Source organism: Glandiceps talaboti, chromosome 1 (genome assembly GCF_964340395.1).
Source record: "Glandiceps talaboti chromosome 1, keGlaTala1.1, whole genome shotgun sequence".
Classification (NCBI taxonomy): Eukaryota; Metazoa; Hemichordata; class Enteropneusta; family Spengelidae; genus Glandiceps; species Glandiceps talaboti.
The window spans coordinates 33,557,971-33,580,256 of record NC_135549.1 but is presented as its reverse complement, the minus strand read 5'-3'; the positions used below and the strand labels follow the sequence as shown (position 1 = coordinate 33,580,256).

General features: G+C 36.8%; 1 protein-coding gene across 1 annotated transcript in view; it reads left to right on the top strand.

The window, feature by feature from the left end:
- LOC144435964 (GRIP1-associated protein 1-like) overlaps nt 1-22,286 on the top strand; it is a 143,769-nt gene that overhangs the window by 9,276 nt on the left and 112,207 nt on the right. The window contains exons 3-6 of the mRNA XM_078124612.1: nt 6,045-6,106; nt 8,566-8,592; nt 17,178-17,285; nt 21,449-21,606. Coding sequence (XP_077980738.1) covers nt 6,045-6,106; nt 8,566-8,592; nt 17,178-17,285; nt 21,449-21,606 — 355 coding nt within the window. The remainder of the gene's footprint in view (nt 1-6,044; nt 6,107-8,565; nt 8,593-17,177; nt 17,286-21,448; nt 21,607-22,286) is intronic.

The window sequence follows — 22,286 nt, the reverse complement described above, 5'->3', positions numbered from 1 at the left end:
AATAACAATGTTAGCACATACAATAATAGTAACTGTACATTGAATAATACAGTATGCACATAATAACTTAGGGTTAGTACATAATAAACTATTTAATGCACATAATAACATAGTGTTAGCACATACAATAATAGTAACTGTACATTGAATAATACAGTATGCACATAATAACTTAGGGTTAGTACATAATAAACTATTTAATGCACATAATAACATTGTGTTAGCACATACAATAATAGTAACTGTACATTGAATAATACAGTATGCACATACTAACTTAAGGTTAGTACATAATAAACTATTTAATGCACATAATAACATAATGTTAGCACATACAATAGTAGTAACAGTGAATAATAAACTATTTAATGCACATAATAACATAGCGTTTGCACATACAATAATAGTAACTGTACATAGAATAATACAGTATGCACATACTAACTTAAGGTTAGTACATAATAAACTATTTAATGCACATAATAACATAGTGTTTGCACATACAATAATAGTAACTGTACATAATAAACTATTCAATGCACATAATAACATAGTGCTTGCACATACAATAATAGTAACTGTACATAAACTATTCAATGCACATAATAACATAGTGTTTGCACGTACAATAATAGTAACTGTACATAATAAACTATTAAATGCACATAATAGCATAGCGTTTGCACATACAATAATAGTAACTGTACATAATAAACTATTAAATGCACATAATAACATAATGTTTGCACATACAATGATAGTAACTGTACATAATAAACTATTAAATGCACATAATAACATAGTGTTTGCACATACAATAATAGTAACTGTACATAGAATAATACAGTATGCACATAATAACTTAAGGTAAGCACATAATAAACTATTCAATGCACATAATAACATAGTATTTGCACATACAATAATAGTAATTGCACACTTAAGTCAGTTGTGGCTTTCCATAGCATTAGGTAAGGACAACACCATGGTATAGATACTGCATTAGGTAAGGACAACACCATGGTATAGATACCGCATTAGGTAAGGACAACACCATGGTATAGATACTGCATTAGGTAAGGACAACACCATGGTATAGATACCGCATTAGGTAAGGACAACACCATGGTATAGATACTGCATTAGGTAAGGACAACACCATGGTATAGATACTGCATTAGGTAAGGACAACACCATGGTATAGATACTGCATTAGGTAAGGACAACACCATGCTATTGATGGGTTGACCCATTTTAGTTCTCATCAGACAAAATTGATTTTGCTTTAAATTGAATTTGTTTTGCACCCCAAAATATTGTGTTCATGCTACCCATTCGCCACTGTCACAAATGCGAAAGAAAATGTCAAATGGTGAAAAAAAATCTTAGTCACTACAGTGACGAATCAAAATTCTCACCAACCGAGAGTTAATCATTTTTTAATGACCATTTCCCTGACTTTACTATGCGTGTATAATAATTTGACTGGTAGCCGCCATGTTTCTTCTGAAACCATAGTTTTATACATTGTAACTATTAGCATGATTTAACATAACGTTGTATGGCATATCAAGGCATCACGGACCATCGTAAGTTAGATATGGTTACACCGTGTTGAAAGCCAGTATACATGTACATGTAAGGGCCATGTCTACCAATCATGCTAATTGCCAAGCATTGCTTGACGTAACGTTACGTGGTTAGGCAATTGAAGTATGGTTTTGACATTTATATTGCTGATAAAAGACTTTTGTTTCACAAATTCTGAAAGAATATTCAGTTCATTTTGGTCTGCAAGTACAGGTACATAATATAACAAATTGTTAATGCCCAAGTTGAATAGAGAAATTGCACGATGTATTCACACATGGCGGCCACATCTGTTTACATTTGTGATGTAACTTGTAAGTTATGAACGTATTCAGTAATTCATAGCCCAAATTTCATGACATAAAATGAATTATTTCTTTCACATTTCTACTACAAATTTCATTTGAAGTAACTTAAAAATGTATAAGATCAAAAAGTATGAATCTAAGAGGTTTAATTTAGTTTGAAATTTGTTTCACACTAAATATGCTTAAATTCAGATGACGGATCTACGACTCAAATTTTACGACGGTGATTGTATAGATAGCTACAGTTGGATGATACGTCGTGTGGAATGGTTACGTATCGTCTTTCAGAAGTTTTCGTGAGACAATCATGCTATCATAAATATTTGCAAAAGTCTCACAAATTCTAACAATTGACAATCTATAAAGGTAGTTTATCAAGTCATAATTTGACCAATGGATTTTCAACCTGTTTGTATTCCATGGCACAACTGAGAGTTTCACATTTGTGGTTCTGTCTTCCAAGGCCTGACCACATCCCTATAGTCTATGAATGTCATTTGTGGTTCTGTCTTCCAAGTCCTGGCCACATCCCTATAGTCTATGAATGTCATTTGTGGTTCTGTCTTCCAAGTCCTGACTACATCCCTATAGTCTATGAATGTCATTTGTGGTTCTGTCTTCCAAGGCCTGACCACATCCCTATAGTCTATGAATGTCATTTGTGGTTCTGTCTTCCAAGGCCTGACCACATCCCTATAGTCTATGAATGTCATTTGTGGTTCTGTCTTCCAAGTCCTGACCACATCCCTATAGTCTATGAATGTGATTTGTGGTTCTGTCTTCCAAGTCCTGGCCAAATCCCTATAGTCTATGAATGTCATTTGTGGTTCTGTCTTCCAAGTCCTGGCCAAATCCCTATAGTCTATGAATGTCATTTATATTTGTGGTTCTGTCTTCCAAGTCCTGGCCACATCCCTATAGTCTATGAATGTCATTTGTGGTTCTGTCTTCCAAGTCCTGACCACATCCCTATAGTCTATGAATGTCATTTGTGGTTCTGTCTTCCAAGTCCTGACCACATCCCTATAGTCTATGAATGTGATTTGTGGTTCTGTCTTCCAAGTCCTGACCACATCCCTATAGTCTATGAATGTCATTTGTGGTTCTGTCTTCCAAGTCCTGGCCAAATCCCTATAGTCTATGAATGTCATTTGTGGTTCTGTCTTCCAAGTCCTGACCACATCCCTATAGTCTATGAATGTCATTTGTGGTTCTGTCTTCCAAGGCCTGGCCACATCCCTATAGTCTATGAATGTCATTTGTGGCTTCAGCAAAGTGAAAATGTTCTCCTTCTATGACGAGCTTGTCAAAACGTAGGAATGCCCGTTTACCATCATCAATAGCTACCTGGAGAAACAGATGGAGTTTTCGATGAGTTGTGCGAGTTAGTGATTGGAAGTCCTCTTTGATTGACGTTCTTTAACAGATCCTTTCCAGCTTTCAGGACTTTAGATCTAGATATGTACGCTGTGAACTTAACAATAACAGGTTTGGGTCCTTGTGTAGCTGCTGATTTAGTCAGACAATGAGCTCTCTCTACACCAATTTCTGTCATCAACATTAAATTTACTATGTATAATATCTCTGACCTTAGCATCACAATTGTCCCATGTTTCTCTCTCCTGTTCTGCAATGCCATGATAGAAAATCAAATGATTTCTGCAACTCTGACCTTCTGTATACAACATACATGTAAGGTAAGGATCTACCACCTTCCAAACACCATGGTATACATACATATGTATACAGTATTTAGTCCCCGCCGGACGAAGTCCGGGACGGGGACTTATGGATTGGGTTCCATCTGTCCGTCCCTCCGTGCGTCCGTCCATCCGCAGCCGTTTCTTGGAGATGCCAGGACCGATTTTTTTCAAACTTGGTACAGGGGCAACATACAATGGCATACATATGCATGTCAATTTGTTTCATGATACGATCCAATATGGCCATGTGGCAGCCATTTTGTTTGCAAATTTTCCCTGTCTAAAGCCATAACTCAAACATGCTTGAACAGATCTCATTCAAAGTTGGTATTAGGACAGTGTTCTATGACATACATGTGCATATCCATTTTCATCGTGAGTTCCTTCCAATATGGCCGCCTGGCAGCCATTTTGTTTGTGAATTTTCCATGTCCAAAGCCATAACTCAGACATGCTTGAACAGATCTCATTCAAAGTTGGTATTAGGACAGTGTTTTATTACATACATGTGCATATTCATTGTTGTTGTGATACGATCCAATATGGCCGCCTGGCAGCCATTTTGTTTGCGATTTTTCTATGTCCAAAGCCATAACTCAGACATGCTTGAACAGATCTCATTCAAAGTTGGTATTAGGACAGTGTTCTATGACATACATGTGCATATCCATTTGTTGTCATGATACGATCCAATATGGCCGCCTAGCAGCCATTTTGTTTGCGAATTTTCCATGTCCAAAGCCATAACTCAGACATGCTTGAACAGATCTCATTCAAAGTTGGTATTAGGACAGTGTTCTATGACATACATGTGCATATCCATTTGTTGTCATGATACGATCCAATATGGCCGCCTAGCAGCCATTTTGTTTGCGAATTTTCCATGTCCAAAGCCATAACTCAGACATGCTTGAACAGATCTCATTCAAAGTTGGTATTAGGACAGTGTTCTATGACATACACGTGCATATCCATTTTCGTCGTGATACAATCCCCCATACCCGACCCATCCTTTATTGTTGTAGGCATGTTCCATGTCCAACAAGCAGACACAATATATCTAAGTCTGTTTGATTTAGGTTCACAAGTGTTGTTGCGTGATCAGAGTAGTGATAATTCCTTAAAACCCAATCATAGCGGGGACTACAGGGATCACCCTGGCTCCAGAGCTGCATGAGCCAATGTCCCATTTGGAGAAAATGAGTGAGACAATTTGAAAACTGTGTGGGACGGAAGTAAAAATATGGCAACTGTATGTGCGTCATGTGTATATTATACTGGTATACACTGTAACACACACACACACACACACACACACATATATATATATATAATTGTAATCATAAGCCTATGGATTTCATATCAACTTTCATACTAGAATTTGCTACTGTACAAATAAACACAGTACATACACATCAACATATTAACTTCATGAAACATTTATTTCATAGGAAAATACCACGTCAACGGTCTATAACTCCTATACTTGTCTTGCATTGTACATCATTGTCCTTAACTGTAGATTTCTGCAAAGGGAGCAGAACATTTCTCCCTTGTCCTTATCGTGACGCAAAAACGACCCATACATAGCCAGCCAATTATTTTGAAATTTCCGGTTTGTCTATCGACCTACACCAGGACATACCCATTCTTCGTCCTCACTAGCGAATGTAGTCGAATCCAGATTAGTTCCCAGCGAAGGAGTAACTTTTGTACAATAGTCCAAGACAGAGCATTTGTGTTTCTTGGTCCCACTCGTACCAATCTGATATTAGATAGGCTGGTTTTCCTGTATTTACCTTTATTCCATCGTTATTGCGTCTTTTTCGTGAGTTTTTTTCCCCCGGGCGAATGCCATTTTTTTTCCCCGGGGAAAAAAAACTCACGAAAAAGATGCAATAACGATGGAATAAAGGTAAATGCAGGAAAACCAGCCTATCTAATATCAGATTTTAATCAGATTGCACTCGTACTGGCACCCGACGTCTTTGAAAGCGCCATTACGTACACATGTACGTGTGACTAATCAGTAATGAACATTTACTGTATCAACTCCGTTGATTTGTCGATGAGCGCCTGCCTTCATGTCGGCAACCAATCATAGACACTGTTTGAAAGGGGCATGATGCAGATAAACCTTGCCGCCTGAAGCCGCCTGAGGGCAGCAAAAGACATGCGTAGTATGCACTGTTAGGCCCTGTACATTAGTAGTAAACAAAAGCTTAGATATGATGTCGCGTATCTATCACAGTGACGCGCTATTAGTATCGACGGTGTGATTTTGTGTCCCAATTGAGTTTTCTGGACGCGATATTTTTGTTTTGACAGCGCAAATAGAGTGTGATCGCGGCCCAGAGTGATCCCTGGGACTATGTCATTCTCAATGACTTGTATTATTAGTAATCTCTAGTACATAATTATGTATTATATATATTTTTTTTAGAACTAAGTACTCTCAGAAGTACAGCAACATCCTATGAGAAAGAATTACAAAAAGCTAACAAGGTAAGTATTGATGGGTACCACTGTTGACTCATTGTTTTCAAGACCAAAGTTGTAAAATAAGCTGTCAACAATAATGGAAGTTCTCTGTACAATGTATGTTGAGTGGTAATTTAATATTGCAAAAGTTTTACATGTAGGCTGTATGTTGTAATACTCAGTCAGTAAACTAGGCTGTATGTTGTAATACTCAGTCAGTAAACTAGGCTGTATGTTGTAATACTCAGTCAGTAAACTAGGCTGTATGTTGTAATACTCAGTCAGTAAACTAGGCTGTATGTTGTAATACTCAGTCAGTAAACTAGGCTGTATGTTGTAATACTCAGTCAGTAAACTAGGCTGTGTGTTGTAATACTCAGTCAGTAACTTGGCTGTGTGTTGTAATACTCAGTCAGTAAACTAGGCTGTATGTTGTAATACTCAGTATGTATTTCAGACTTACGAGCTCGTTACGTTACCCGTATATATACGTTCAGACGTCACTCGTACTTGAGACTTGCGAGCTCGTAACTCTGCCCGTACTTGGTCAGTTTTGGGCCAATTACTTACATGAAACTAGGCTGTGTGTTGTAATACTCAGTCAGTAAACTAGGCTGTATGTTGTAATACTCAGTATGTAAACTAGGCTGTGTGTTGTAATACTCAGTCAGTAAACTAGGATGTATGTTGTAATACTCAGTCAGTAAACTAGGCTGTATGTTGTAATACTCAGTCAGTAAACTAGGCTGTATGTTGTAATACTCAGTATGTAAACTAGGTTGTGTGTTGTAATACTCAGTATGTAAACTAGGCTGTATGTTGTAATACTCAGTCAGTAAACTAGGCTGTATGTTGTAATACTCAGTATGTAAACTAGGCTGTATGTTGTAATACTCAGTCAGTAAACTAGGCTGTATGTTGTAATACTCAGTCAGTAAACTAGGCTGTGTGTTGTAATACTCAGTATGTAAACTAGGCTGTATGTTGTAATACTCAGTCAGTAAACTAGGCTGTATGTTGTAATACTCAGTCAGTAAACTAGGCTGTATGTTGTAATACTCAGTCAGTAAACTAGGATGTATGTTGTAATACTCAGTATGTAAACTAGGCTGTATGTTGTAATACTCAGTCAGTAAACTAGGCTGTATGTTGTAATACTCAGTATGTAAACTAGGTTGTGTGTTGTAATACTCAGTATGTAAACTAGGCTGTATGTTGTAATACTCAGTCAGTAAACTAGGCTGTGTGTTGTAATACTCAGTATGTAAACTAGGCTGTATGTTGTAATACTCAGTCAGTAAACTAGGCTGTATGTTGTAATACTCAGTCAGTAAACTAGGCTGTATGTTGTAATACTCAGTCAGTAAACTAGGCTGTGTGTTGTAATACTCAGTCAGTAAACTAGGCTGTATGTTGTAATACTCAGTCAGTAAACTAGGCTGTATGTTGTAATACTCAGTATGTAAACTAGGCTGTGTGTTGTAATACTCAGTCAGTAAACTAGGCTGTATGTTGTAATACTCAGTATGTAAACTAGGCTGTATGTTGTAATACTCAGTCAGTAAACTAGGCTGTATGTTGTAATACTCAGTCAGTAAACTAGGCTGTGTGTTGTAATACTCAGTCAGTAAACTAGGCTGTATGTTGTAATACTCAGTATGTAAACTAGGCTGTGTGTTGTAATACTCAGTCAGTAAACTAGGCTGTATGTTGTAATACTCAGTATGTAAACTAGGCTGTATGTTGTAATACTCAGTCAGTAAACTAGGCTGTGTGTTGTAATACTCAGTCAGTAAACTAGGCTGTGTGTTGTAATACTCAGTCAGTAAACTAGGCTGTGTGTTGTAATACTCAGTATGTAAACTAGGCTGTATGTTGTAATACTCAGTATGTAAACTAGGCTGTATGTTGTAATACTCAGTATGTAAACTAGGCTGTATGTTGTGATACTCAGTATGTAAACTAGGCTGTGTGTTGTAATACTCAGTCAGTAAACTAGGCTGTGTGTTGTAATACTCAGTCAGTAAACTAGGCTGTATGTTGTAATACTCAGTATGTAAACTAGGCTGTATGTTGTAATACTCAGTATGTAAACTAGGCTGTGTGTTGTAATACTCAGTCAGTAAACTAGGCTGTGTGTTGTAATACTCAGTATGTAAACTAGGCTGTATGTTGTAATACTCAGTCAGTAAACTAGGCTGTGTGTTGTAATACTCAGTATGTAAACTAGGCTGTATGTCGTAATACTCAGTATGTAAACTAGGCTGTATGTTGTAATACTCAGTATGTAAACTAGGCTGTGTGTTGTAATACTTGAAGTATGTAGAAAATAGACTATGTTGTAATGCTCAGTATGAAAGCTCACTGCAAAATATTGTCTAGAGAATTTAAGAAAACAAACAGTGTTGTGACATATTTGATGTATTATTTCATTGTAATTTATGAATTACAAACTAAGTTATCTATGTTATATCCATTTCCAGGCTATCAGTAAAAGCAAGAAAGCACATGTAAGTATGTACTCCTGTATGCAGATAGATGGTGTGATGTGTAATGTGAAGGAATGTGATGGAGTGATGTGATGTGTAACATGAAGGAATGTGATGGAGTAATGTGATGGAGTGATGTGATGTGTAACATGAAGGAATGTGATGGAGTGATGTGTAATTTGAAGGAATGTGATGATACTATTAATCCCTGTTGTTATCTTTGTGAAATACATGACCGTTTGGCTGTTGCTATGGGCGTGGTCATGGTTGCTAGGGTATTTGAAGAAATATGATGTAGTGATGTGTAATGTGAAGAAATGTGTTGCAGTGATGTGTGATGTGAAGAAATGTAACTAATATGCAACTAACATTGTCCAAAACAACTGTAAAATGATATACTGCCACCTAGCAACTAACATAGCCCAAAACAACTGTAAAATGATATACTGCCACCTAGCAACTAACATAGCCCAAAACAACTGTAAAATGATATACTGTCACCTAGCAACTAACATAGCCCAAAACAACTGTAAAATGATATACTGCCACCTAGCAACTAACATAGCCCAAAACAACTGTAAAATGATATACAGTCACCTAGCAACTAACATAGCCCAAAACAACTGTAAAATGATATGCAGTCACCTAGCAACTAACATAGCCCAAAACAACTGTAAAATGATATACAGTCACCTAGCAACTAACATAGCCCAAAACAACTGTAAAATGATATACTGTCACCTAGCAACTAACATAGCCCAAAACAACTGTAAAATGATATACTGTCACCTAGCAACTAACATAGCCCAAAACAACTGTAAAATGATATACAGTCACCTAGCAACTAAAATAGCCCAAAACAACTGTAAAATGATATATTGCCACCTAGCAACTAACATTGTCCAAAACAACTGTAAAATGATATGCTGTCACCTAGCAACTAACATAGCCCAAAACAACTGTAAAATGATATACTGCCACCTAGCAACTAACATAGCCCAAAACAAATGTAAAATGATATACAGTCACCTAGCAACTAACATAGCCCAAAACAACTGTAAAATGATATACAGTCACCTAGCAACTAAAATAGCCCAAAACAACTGTAAAATGATATATTGCCACCTAGCAACTAACATTGTCCAAAACAACTGTAAAATGATATACTGTCACCTAGCAACTAACATAGCCCAAAACAAATGTAAAATGATATACAGTCACCTAGCAACTAACAAAGCCCAAAACAACTGTAAAATGATATACAGTCACCTAGCAACTAAAATAGCCCAAAACAACTGTAAAATGATATACAGTCACCTAGCAACTAACATAGCCCAAAACAACTGTAAAATGATATACTGTCACCTAGCAACTAACATAGTCCAAAACAACTGTAAAATGATATACAGTCACCTAGCAACTAACATAGCCCAAAACAACTGTAAAATGATATACAGTCACCTAGCAACTAACATAGCCCAAAACAAATGTAAAATGATATAGTCACCTAGCAACTAACATAGCCCAAAACAACTGTAAAATGATATACAGTCACCTAGCAACTAACATAGCCCAAAACAAATGTAAAATGATATACTGTCACCTTGCAACTAACATAGCCCAAAACAACTGTAAAATGATATACAGTCACCTAGCAACTAACATAGCCCAAAACAACTGTAAAATGATATACTGTCACCTAGCAACTAACATAGCCCAAAACAACTGTAAAATGATATACAGTCACCTAGCAACTAACATAGCCCAAAACAACTGTAAAATGATATACAGTCACCTAGCAACTAACATAGCCCAAAACAAATGTAAAATGATATACAGTCACCTAGCAACTAACATAGCCCAAAACAAATGTAAAATGATATACTGTCACCTAGCAACTAACATAGCCCAAAACAAATGTAAAATGATATAGTCACCTAGCAACTAACATAGCCCAAAACAACTGTAAAATTATATACTGTCACCTAGCAACTAACATAGCCCAAAACAACTGTAAAATGATATACTGTCACCTAGCAACTAACATAGCCCAAAACAAATGTAAAATGATATACTGTCACCTAGCAACTAACATAGCCCAAAACAACTGTAAAATGATATACAGTCACCTAGCAACTAACATAGCCCAAAACAACTGTAAAATGATATACTGGCACCTAGCAACTAACATAGCCCAAAACAACTATAAAATGATATACTGTCACCTAGCAACTAACATAGCCCAAAACAGCTGTAAAATGATATAGTCACCTAGCAACTAACATAGCCCAAAACAACTGTAAAATGATATACTGTCACCTAGCAACTAACATAGCCCAAAACAACTGTAAAATGATATACAGTCACCTAGCAACTAAAATAGCCCAAAACAACTGTAAAATGATATACAGTCACCTAGCAACTAACATAGCCCAAAACAACTGTAAAATGATATACTGTCACCTAGCAACTAACATAGCCCAAAACAACTGTAAAATGATATAAGCAGTCACCTAGCAACTAACATAGCCCAAAACAACTGTAAAATGATATTTACAGTCACCTAGCAACTAACATAGCCCAAAACAACTATAAAATGATATACTGTCACCTAGCAACTAACATAGCCCAAAACAACTGTAAAATGATATAAGCAGTCACCTAGCAACTAACATAGCCCAAAACAACTGTAAAATGATATACTGTCCCCTAGCAACTAACATAGCCCAAAACAACTGTAAAATGATATACAGTCACCTAGCAACTAACATAGCCCAAAACAACTGTAAAATGATATAAGCAGTCACCTAGCAACTAACATAGCCCAAAACAAATGTAAAATGATATACAGTCACCTAGCAACTAACATAGCCCAAAACAACTGTAAAATGATATACAGTCACCTAGCAACTAAAATAGCCCAAAACAACTGTAAAATGATATATTGCCACCTAGCAACTAACATTGTCCAAAACAACTGTAAAATGATATACTGTCACCTAGCAACTAACATAGCCCAAAACAAATGTAAAATGATATACAGTCACCTAGCAACTAACAAAGCCCAAAACAACTGTAAAATGATATACAGTCACCTAGCAACTAAAATAGCCCAAAACAACTGTAAAATGATATACAGTCACCTAGCAACTAACATAGCCCAAAACAACTGTAAAATGATATACTGTCACCTAGCAACTAACATAGTCCAAAACAAATGTAAAATGATATACAGTCACCTAGCAACTAACATAGCCCAAAACAACTGTAAAATGATATACAGTCACCTAGCAACTAACATAGCCCAAAACAAATGTAAAATGATATAGTCACCTAGCAACTAACATAGCCCAAAACAACTGTAAAATGATATACAGTCACCTAGCAACTAACATAGCCCAAAACAAATGTAAAATGATATACTGTCACCTTGCAACTAACATAGCCCAAAACAACTGTAAAATGATATACAGTCACCTAGCAACTAACATAGCCCAAAACAACTGTAAAATGATATACAGTCACCTAGCAACTAACATAGCCCAAAACAAATGTAAAATGATATACTGTCACCTAGCAACTAACATAGCCCAAAACAAATGTAAAATGATATAGTCACCTAGCAACTAACATAGCCCAAAACAACTGTAAAATTATATACTGTCACCTAGCAACTAACATAGCCCAAAACAACTGTAAAATGATATACTGTCACCTAGCAACTAACATAGCCCAAAACAAATGTAAAATGATATACTGTCACCTAGCAACTAACATAGCCCAAAACAACTGTAAAATGATATACAGTCACCTAGCAACTAACATAGCCCAAAACAACTGTAAAATGATATACTGGCACCTAGCAACTAACATAGCCCAAAACAACTATAAAATGATATACTGTCACCTAGCAACTAACATAGCCCAAAACAGCTGTAAAATGATATAGTCACCTAGCAACTAACATAGCCCAAAACAACTGTAAAATGATATACTGTCACCTAGCAACTAACATAGCCCAAAACAACTGTAAAATGATATACAGTCACCTAGCAACTAAAATAGCCCAAAACAAATGTAAAATGATATACTGTCACCTAGCAACTAACATAGCCCAAAACAACTGTAAAATGATATAAGCAGTCACCTAGCAACTAACATAGCCCAAAACAACTGTAAAATGATATACTGTCCCCTAGCAACTAACATAGCCCAAAACAACCGTAAAATGATATACAGTCACCTAGCAACTAACATAGCCCAAAACAACTGTAAAATGATATACAGTCACCTAGCAACTAACATAGCCCAAAACAACTGTAAAATGATATACAGTCACCTAGCAACTAACATAGCCCTAAACAACTGTAAAATGATATACTGTCACCTAGCAACTAACATAGCCCAAAACAACTGTAAAATGATATACAGTCACCTAGCAACTAACATAGCCCAAAACAACTGTAAAATGATATACAGTCACCTAGCAACTAACATAGCCCAAAACAACTGTAAAATGATATACAGTCACCTAGCAACTATCATAGCCCAAAACAACTGTAAAATGATAAAATTACATATTGCATAGGTAACAACAAAGCTGCACCAGCATGTGGATAATATTTTTTAGCACAACTGAAGTAATGAAGTTCAGTAGTACTGTAGGCATAGTGCAAGTGTGTGTGTGTGTGTGTGTGTGTGTGTGTGTGTGTGTGTGTGTGTGTGTGTGTGTGTCTGTCTGTCTGTCTGTCTGTCTGTCTGTCTGTCTGTCTGTCTGTCTGTCTGTCTGTCTGTCTGTCTGTCTGTCTGTCTGTCTGTCTGTCTGTCTGTGTGTGTGTGTGTGTGTGTGTGTGTGTGTGTGTGTGTGGGTGGGTGGGTGGATGACTTAATCTCAAAAACTGACTGACTGATTGCCTTGGTATTGGGTGGGGACATTACTTGTGTATAGTTGGGAAATTATTCAAAGCAAAATGATTGCATCACAGGTGTGTGATTTGGTTTAAAAAAATCACATTTTTGGTCAAAAAACGTAAACTCAAAACTACTTGGCAGATTGGCCTGAAATTTGGTTGGAGCATTCTTAGGGATGTTGAGATTAAGAATTGTTCATGACATGGTGATCCCATAAGTGATATGCAAATTAGGGCTAAGATGTGTCTTTTTGGTCAAAAATCTATAATTCCAAAACTGCTGAGAAGATTTGGCTGAAAATTTAATAGGGTTGTATCAGGGGATGTGTAGGTGAAAGTGTATTGACAACATGATAATCCCATTAGTGATATGTAAACTAGGTCTACTAATGTCAATTTTAGTAAAAAAAATTTCTTGACAACTATGATGAATGAGACTGAAATTATGATGGGATATCATATACACCTATGCTACATCGGTGTGCTGTTTTTATCACAATTGAACTGAGGTTCAGTAGTGCTATAGGGATCACCAGATGTCTGTGTGTGTGTGTGTGTGTGTGTGTGTGTGTGTGTGTGTGTGTGTGTGTGTGTGTGTGTGTGTGTGTGTGTGTGTGTGTGTGTGTGTGTGTGTGTGTGTGTAAACAACTTAAAGTCGAAAACCATAGAAGCGATTGTCATGATATTTGGTGGATCCATTACCTTGGGTGTCTAGTTGGGAAATTGTTCAAATCAAAATGATCTTGTTTGTCATTTGGATCAAAAAATGGGATTTTTGGTCAAAAAACTAGGACAGATTGGGCTGAAATTTGGGTGAAACATTCTTCAGGGTGTTTTTACTAAGAATTGTTCATGATAGATGGTCCCATCAGTGATATGCAAATTAGGGCTAAAAATGTGTCTTTTTGGTTAAAAATCTATAATTCCAAAACTACTGAGCAGATTGGGCTGAAATTTAATGGGAATGCATCTGGGGATGTATGGACAAAGATATACATGTATTAAAGTGTACATGCAAAGGTTGATAATTTTTTTCGTAATTATGTGTATTTTGCCATAAAAATAAATGAAATTGCATTCATACCTCTAAATATTGCGCGCATTGACAAGAAAGTCACAAAAATACTTGCCCCTTAATCCCCTGTGCTTCGACTAACTTCGGCACCTCAACCAGCTCACGAAAGGTGTCGAGGTCCCACGTGTTACAAAAGCCCTCTAAGCCTTTGTGAAATGTTTACTTATGAATTACTAATTACGCTTGCCATATAGTATTATCTGCATATCTGTAACTGTACATATTGTGGTGTACCAGTTTAGTCTTCCGACAACAATGGTTCCTTGGTGTTTTGTCGGCAGCACCCACAGTGAAAGATCATCCTACACACATTTCTGAGTGATATAACTGAGTAATAATGGGTAAAGGCAGTTGAAATCATGTAAAAACTGGACGGTAATGTATGTTTTGATTTCCATGTTGCTGGGAGTCGATAGTTTTCATTGTGATACATCACATCATGGAAGTAGTGTTCATCACATGTACATCGTCGGAATCATATCAAAGTAAAAAGACGCAACGCTCATTATAATGTTGCTATTTTTGTTTCCATTGTTTTGTCTACCTGAACAATTACTGTGTCATGCCAATCACACGTCAAAAGTCGATGGACACAGCAAAGTACAGTCAGCACTAAGCTTCACGCTCCCAGGTCAAATAACTTCCACAACGTAAGACAAGTCTATCCATAAAAAAACTCAAACAAAAATGGTCGGAGGCAATACACAATACACCACAGTACGGCCGGCTTCAGTGAACATGGGCCGTGCTTTGAAAGAAGATGAAACCACTTCATGTCACTGTGTGGATGGTAATGAACACAGTAAAAAATGAAATAAAGTATGTGTACACAGAGCTTTCAAGAGGGATGGTTATCCAACAAAACGTTCTGCTCTAACGAATTTGCGGGTCTACGTTCGCGAAGATTTTGAATGGTCATCCATAGATCAAATGTACTGTTACGACACATGCTACATTTGAACAACTTGAGAGAATATTATGGTGAACTCTTGAAGCCATTCTCATTCGATCTCTGTATGTTTGATGGGTATAGAAATATTAGATAATTTTCGTTTCGATTACATTGTCTGGAGGAGCTGTTTTCCACCCATTGAATAGTTATGTCAACAAAGGACGCTGATAACAGCCTTTACTTTATGTAAACAACACAGCTTCACTAGGACATACTCATTCACTACCAGAGGAACTATCTTACTGCTAGCGATCGGTTCGAATGAATTTGGCTAAATCACACCATCAGATGTTAATGCTGGAGTGTATTGCTCTACGCTTGAGGAATCTGACCAATATTCAACGTCGGGTTCTGGCGAAAACGGGTTTTGAAGTTGACCTTCTGGTTCGACCATAATGGATTTACATGTAGAGATACACTGATGAATGCGTTTGTGTTCCTGCATTGACGTCATAAAGTTCCAAATCCTGTCCTATCCATATGCAAATGAGAGGTACTTACCTGAATGTGCTCTGTGGCTGAGCCGAGAGTGCCTCATTTTTCGCGCAATTTCTCGTGTTAGAATTATATTGTACTATTACAAACCCGATTTCCTTTATTTTTATGGCAAAATAAACATAATTACGAAAAAAAGTATGTACCTTTGCATGTACACTTTAAGCATACAATGATTCCATGAGTGATATGCAAATTAGGTGTAAAAATGTTCATTTTTGGTCTAAAACTTATATCTCAAAAAGTACTTGGTCAATGAGTCTGAAACTTGGTGAGATGTTTCTGAAAGTGTTATTCTGCAAATTTTCTTCAATTTTTTTTGGCAAAATTGGCCCTAGCAACCATGACCACGCCCTTAGCAACAACCAAATGGCAGTATATATTTTGGTCAAATAACAACATCGTAAGGTAGGCAAGTGAGTAAACATTCAAAACATATATGCAAATATGCCTAGCAACAAGACCACGCCCATAGCAACAGCCAAATGCTCACATATATTGTGAAGATAAGAGGATTACTAGACAAATGAATATACATTAAAAAATGTATGCAAATGTGCCTAGCAACAAGATAATATCAGAATTTCATACACAAGTGAACAAAAGACATTCAAACATTTATGCAAATATATCTAACAACATGACCACACCCATAGCAACAGCCAAATGATCATGTATATCTCAAAGATAACAACATGGTTGGATAGGCAACTGGATTCAGCAAATGAACACCTATTATTAGCATGGACTAGCATATGAATAAACATTTTTAAAAACTGTACAGTTGTGCTACAACGCCATTGGTGGTATTTTTTGAAAAAATCTTGGGCACATATAATAAAGAACAAGGGAAATGCACAGTCATCAATTTAGTGCTCATGCCATTTGTTTTTCTACCAAATGCAGACTTCATTCAAGTGTGTACTTCTGTTTATCAGGAGCAATCTTTTTTGAGATCTTGACTACTTCCCATGATCTTAACTTTCAAGGGATATTAGCAAAATCACTCTTTACTGTGCATTTGAGTATGTAAAATTAAGAGACGAAAGAGTGGTAGTCAACAATCTTTTATCTCATGTACTGGATCAGATTACTACCATCCCAGACAGTGTACATTTAAAATGAACTCTCAATACCAAAGAAATAAATATGATGTTTTCCCCCATTTTTGTAGGAATATGAAATTCTGTTATCTGAAAATGAACATCTACAAATGAAGATGGTTAGTCAAGAAGATGACTTTAAATTACAGAATAGCACTATGATGCAGGAACTCTCTCTGGTGAGTTTATTAGTTACAGAATAGCACTATGATGCAGGAACTCTCTCTGGTGAGTTTAATAGTTACAGAATAGCACTATGATGCAGGAACTCTCTCTAGTGAGTTTAATAGTTACAGAATAGCACTATGATGCAGCATCTCTCTCTGGTGAGTTTAATAGTTACAGAATAGCACTATGATGCAGGAACTCTCTCTAGTGAGTTTAATAGTTACAGAATAGCACTATGATGCAGGAACTCTCTCTAGTGAGTTTAATAGTTACAGAATAGCACTATGATGCAGGAACTCTCTCTGGTGAGTTTAATAGTTACAGAATAGCACTATGATGCAGCAACTCTCTCTGATGAGTTTAATAGTTACAGAATAGCACTATGATGCAGGAACTCTCTCTGGTGAGTTTAATAGTTACAGAATAGCACTATGATGCAGGAACTCTCTCTGGTGAGTTTAATAGTTACAGAATAGCACTATGATGCAGGAACTCTCTCTGGTGAGTTTATTAGTTACAGAATAGCGCTATGATGCAGGAACTCTCTCTGGTGAGTTTAATAGTTACAGAATAACACTATGATGCAGGAACTCTCTCTGGTGAGTTTAATAGTTACAGAATAACACTATGATGCAGGAACGCTCTCTGGTGAGTTTAACAGTTACAGAATAGCACTATGATGCAGCAACTCTCTCTGGTGAGTTTATTAGTTACAGAATAGCACTATGATGCAGCAACTCTCTCTGGTGAGTTTAACAGTTACAGAATAGCACTATGATGCAGGAACTCTCTCTGGTGAGTTTAATAGTTACAGAATAGCACTATGATGCAGCAACTCTCTCTGGTGAGTTTAATAGTTACAGAATAACACTATGATGCAGCAACTCTCTCTGGTGAGTTTAACAGTTACAGAATAGCACTATGATGCAGGAACTCTCTCTGGTGAGTTTAATAGTTACAGAATAGCACTATGATGCAGGAACTCTCTCTGGTGAGTTTAATAGTTACAGAATAGCACTATGATGCAGGAACTCTCTCTGGTGAGTTTAATAGTTACAGAATAGCACTATGATGCAGGAACTCTCTCTGGTGAGTTTAATAGTTACAGAATAGCACTATGATGCAGGAACTCTCTCTGGTGAGTTTAATAGTTACAGAATAGCACTATGATGCAGGAACTCTCTCTGGTGAGTTTAATAGTTACAGAATAGCACTATGATGCAGGAACTCTCTCTGGTGAGTTTAATAGTTACAGAATAGCACTATGATGCAGGAACTCTCTCTGGTGAGTTTATTAGTTACAGAATAGCACTATGATGCAGGAACTCTCTCTGGTGAGTTTAATAGTTACAGAATAGCACTATGATGCAGCAACTCTCTCTGGTGAGTTTAATAGTTACAGAATAGCACTATGATGCAGCAACTCTCTCTGGTGAGTTTAACAGTTACAGAATAGCACTATGATGCAGCAACTCTCTCTGGTGAGTTTATTAGTTACAGAATAGCACTATGATGCAGGAACTCTCTCTGGTGAGTTTATTAGTTACAGAATAGCACTATGATGCAGGAACTCTCTCTGGTGAGTTTAATAGTTACAAAATAGCACTATGATGCAGGAACTCTCTCTGGTGAGTTTAATAGTTACAGAATAGCACTATGATGCAGGAACTCTCTCTGGTGAGTTTAATAGTTACAGAATAGCACTATGATGCAGGAACTCTCTCTGGTGAGTTTAATAGTTACAGAATAGCACTATGATGCAGGAACTCTCTCTGGTGAGTTTAATAGTTACAGAATAGCACTATGATGCAGGAACTCTCTCTGGTGAGTTTAATAGTTACAGAATAGCACTATGATGCAGGAACTCTCTCTAGTGAGTTTAATAGTTACAGAATAGCACTATGATGCAGGAACTCTCTCTGGTGAGTTTAATAGTTACAGAATAGCACTATGATGCAGCAACTCTCTCTGATGAGTTTAATAGTTACAGAATAGCACTATGATGCAGGAACTCTCTCTGGTGAGTTTAATAGTTACAGAATAGCACTATGATGCAGGAACTCTCTCTGGTGAGTTTAATAGTTACAGAATAGCACTATGATGCAGCAACTCTCTCTGGTGAGTTTATTAGTTACAGAATAGCGCTATGATGCAGGAACTCTCTCTGGTGAGTTTAATAGTTACAGAATAACACTATGATGCAGGAACTCTCTCTGGTGAGTTTAATAGTTACAGAATAACACTATGATGCAGGAACGCTCTCTGGTGAGTTTAACAGTTACAGAATAGCACTATGATGCAGCAACTCTCTCTGGTGAGTTTATTAGTTACAGAATAGCACTATGATGCAGCAACTCTCTCTGGTGAGTTTAACAGTTACAGAATAGCACTATGATGCAGGAACTCTCTCTGGTGAGTTTAATAGTTACAGAATAGCACTATGATGCAGCAACTCTCTCTGGTGAGTTTAATAGTTACAGAATAACACTATGATGCAGCAACTCTCTCTGGTGAGTTTAACAGTTACAGAATAGCACTATGATGCAGGAACTCTCTCTGGTGAGTTTAATAGTTACAGAATAGCACTATGATGCAGGAACTCTCTCTGGTGAGTTTAATAGTTACAGAATAGCACTATGATGCAGGAACTCTCTCTGGTGAGTTTAATAGTTACAGAATAGCACTATGATGCAGGAACTCTCTCTGGTGAGTTTAATAGTTACAGAATAGCACTATGATGCAGGAACTCTCTCTGGTGAGTTTAATAGTTACAGAATAGCACTATGATGCAGGAACTCTCTCTGGTGAGTTTAATAGTTACAGAATAGCACTATGATGCAGGAACTCTCTCTGGTGAGTTTAATAGTTACAGAATAGCACTATGATGCAGGAACTCTCTCTGGTGAGTTTATTAGTTACAGAATAGCACTATGATGCAGGAACTCTCTCTGGTGAGTTTAATAGTTACAGAATAGCACTATGATGCAGCAACTCTCTCTGGTGAGTTTAATAGTTACAGAATAGCACTATGATGCAGCAACTCTCTCTGGTGAGTTTAACAGTTACAGAATAGCACTATGATGCAGCAACTCTCTCTGGTGAGTTTATTAGTTACAGAATAGCACTATGATGCAGGAACTCTCTCTGGTGAGTTTATTAGTTACAGAATAGCACTATGATGCAGGAACTCTCTCTGGTGAGTTTAATAGTTACAGAATAGCACTATGATGCAGGAACTCTCTCTGGTGAGTTTAATAGTTACAGAATAGCACTATGATGAAGGAACTCTCTCTGGTGAGTTTAATAGTTACAGAATAGCACTATGATGCAGGAACTCTCTCTGGTGAGTTTAATAGTTACAGAATAGCACTATGATGCAGGAACTCTCTCTGGTGAGTTTAATAGTTACAGAATAGCACTATGATGCAGCAACTCTCTCTGGTGAGTTTATTAGTTACAGAATAGCGCTATGATGCAGGAACTCTCTCTGGTGAGTTTAATTGTTACAGAATAACACTATGATGCAGGAACTCTCTCTGGTGAGTTTAATAGTTACAGAATAACACTATGATGCAGGAACTCTCTCTGGTGAGTTTAATAGTTACAGAATAGCGCTATGATGCAGGAACTCTCTCTGGTGAGTTTAACAGTTACAGAATAGCACTATGATGCAGGAACTCTCTCTGGTGAGTTTAACAGTTACAGAATAGCACTATGATGCAGCAACTCTCTCTGGTGAGTTTAATAGTTACAGAATAGCACTATGATGCAGGAACTCTCTCTGCTGAGTTTAACAGTTACAGAATAGCACTATGATGCAGGAACTCTCTCTGGTGAGTTTAATAGTTACAGAATAGCACTATGATGCAGGAACTCTCTCTGGTGAGTTTAATAGTTACAGAATAGCACTATGATGCAGGAACTCTCTCTGGTGAGTTTATTAGTTACAGAATAGCACTATGATGCAGGAACTCTTTCTTGTGAGTTGATTCTTTGAACTCTAGAGTTTCTTTAGGTTCTCTTCATTTAAAACTGGAGACTATGGTACAGAGCTTAGATTCCATTCTTATAGATTTAGTATTATAATAGTAGTATTATGTTTATGTCAGTTGTACATGACTTACTGATTAGATCATTCAACTAAGGAAAAACATTTGCTACATTTTGAATACAGCTTTATGACAAGAATGAGAAACTGGAAAGAGAAATGAAGAAAAAGGAAGAAGGTCAAGAGATGGATCACCAAGCTGAGATTCGTCGCCTCCAAGCTACAAATTCTGCTTTGCAGAACAGACTTGGTGAAATTCAAAATCTATACCAATCTGCAGTCAGGTAAGTCAACTACCCTCATTTGTCAATTTGCCTTTTCATCTATGTCAACAAGCTACCAATGTGACTCTCTATTGTCTTCTTAGACAAATATGCCAAGTGTAAAATATAAACCAGAGTATCCTCCTGTGGTAGTTTAATTTAACCAATTGCTCATGAATAATCTATATCAGTCAGACTGCATACTGACTTTGAATTATACCAATGACAATGATGTAGAGCTGTGTAGCATAGATGATGTAATTGAATTACACTAATAACGATGTAGAGCTGTGTAGCATAGATGATATAATTGAATTACACCAATGACAATGATGTAGAGCTGTGTAGCATAGATGATGTAATTGAATTATACCAATGACAATGATGTAGAGCTGTGTAGCATAGATGATGTAATTGAATCACACTAATAACGATGTAGAGCTGTGTAGCATAGATGATATAATTGAATTACACCAATGACAATGATCTAGAGCTGTGTAGCATAGATGATGTAATTGAATTACACCAATGACAATAATGTAGAGCTGTGTAGCATAGATGATATAATTGAATTACACCAATGACAATGATGTAGAGCTGTGTAGCATAGATGATGTAATTGAATTATACCAATGACAATGATGTAGAGCTGTGTAGCATAGATGATGTAATTGAATTACACTAATGACAATAATGTAGAG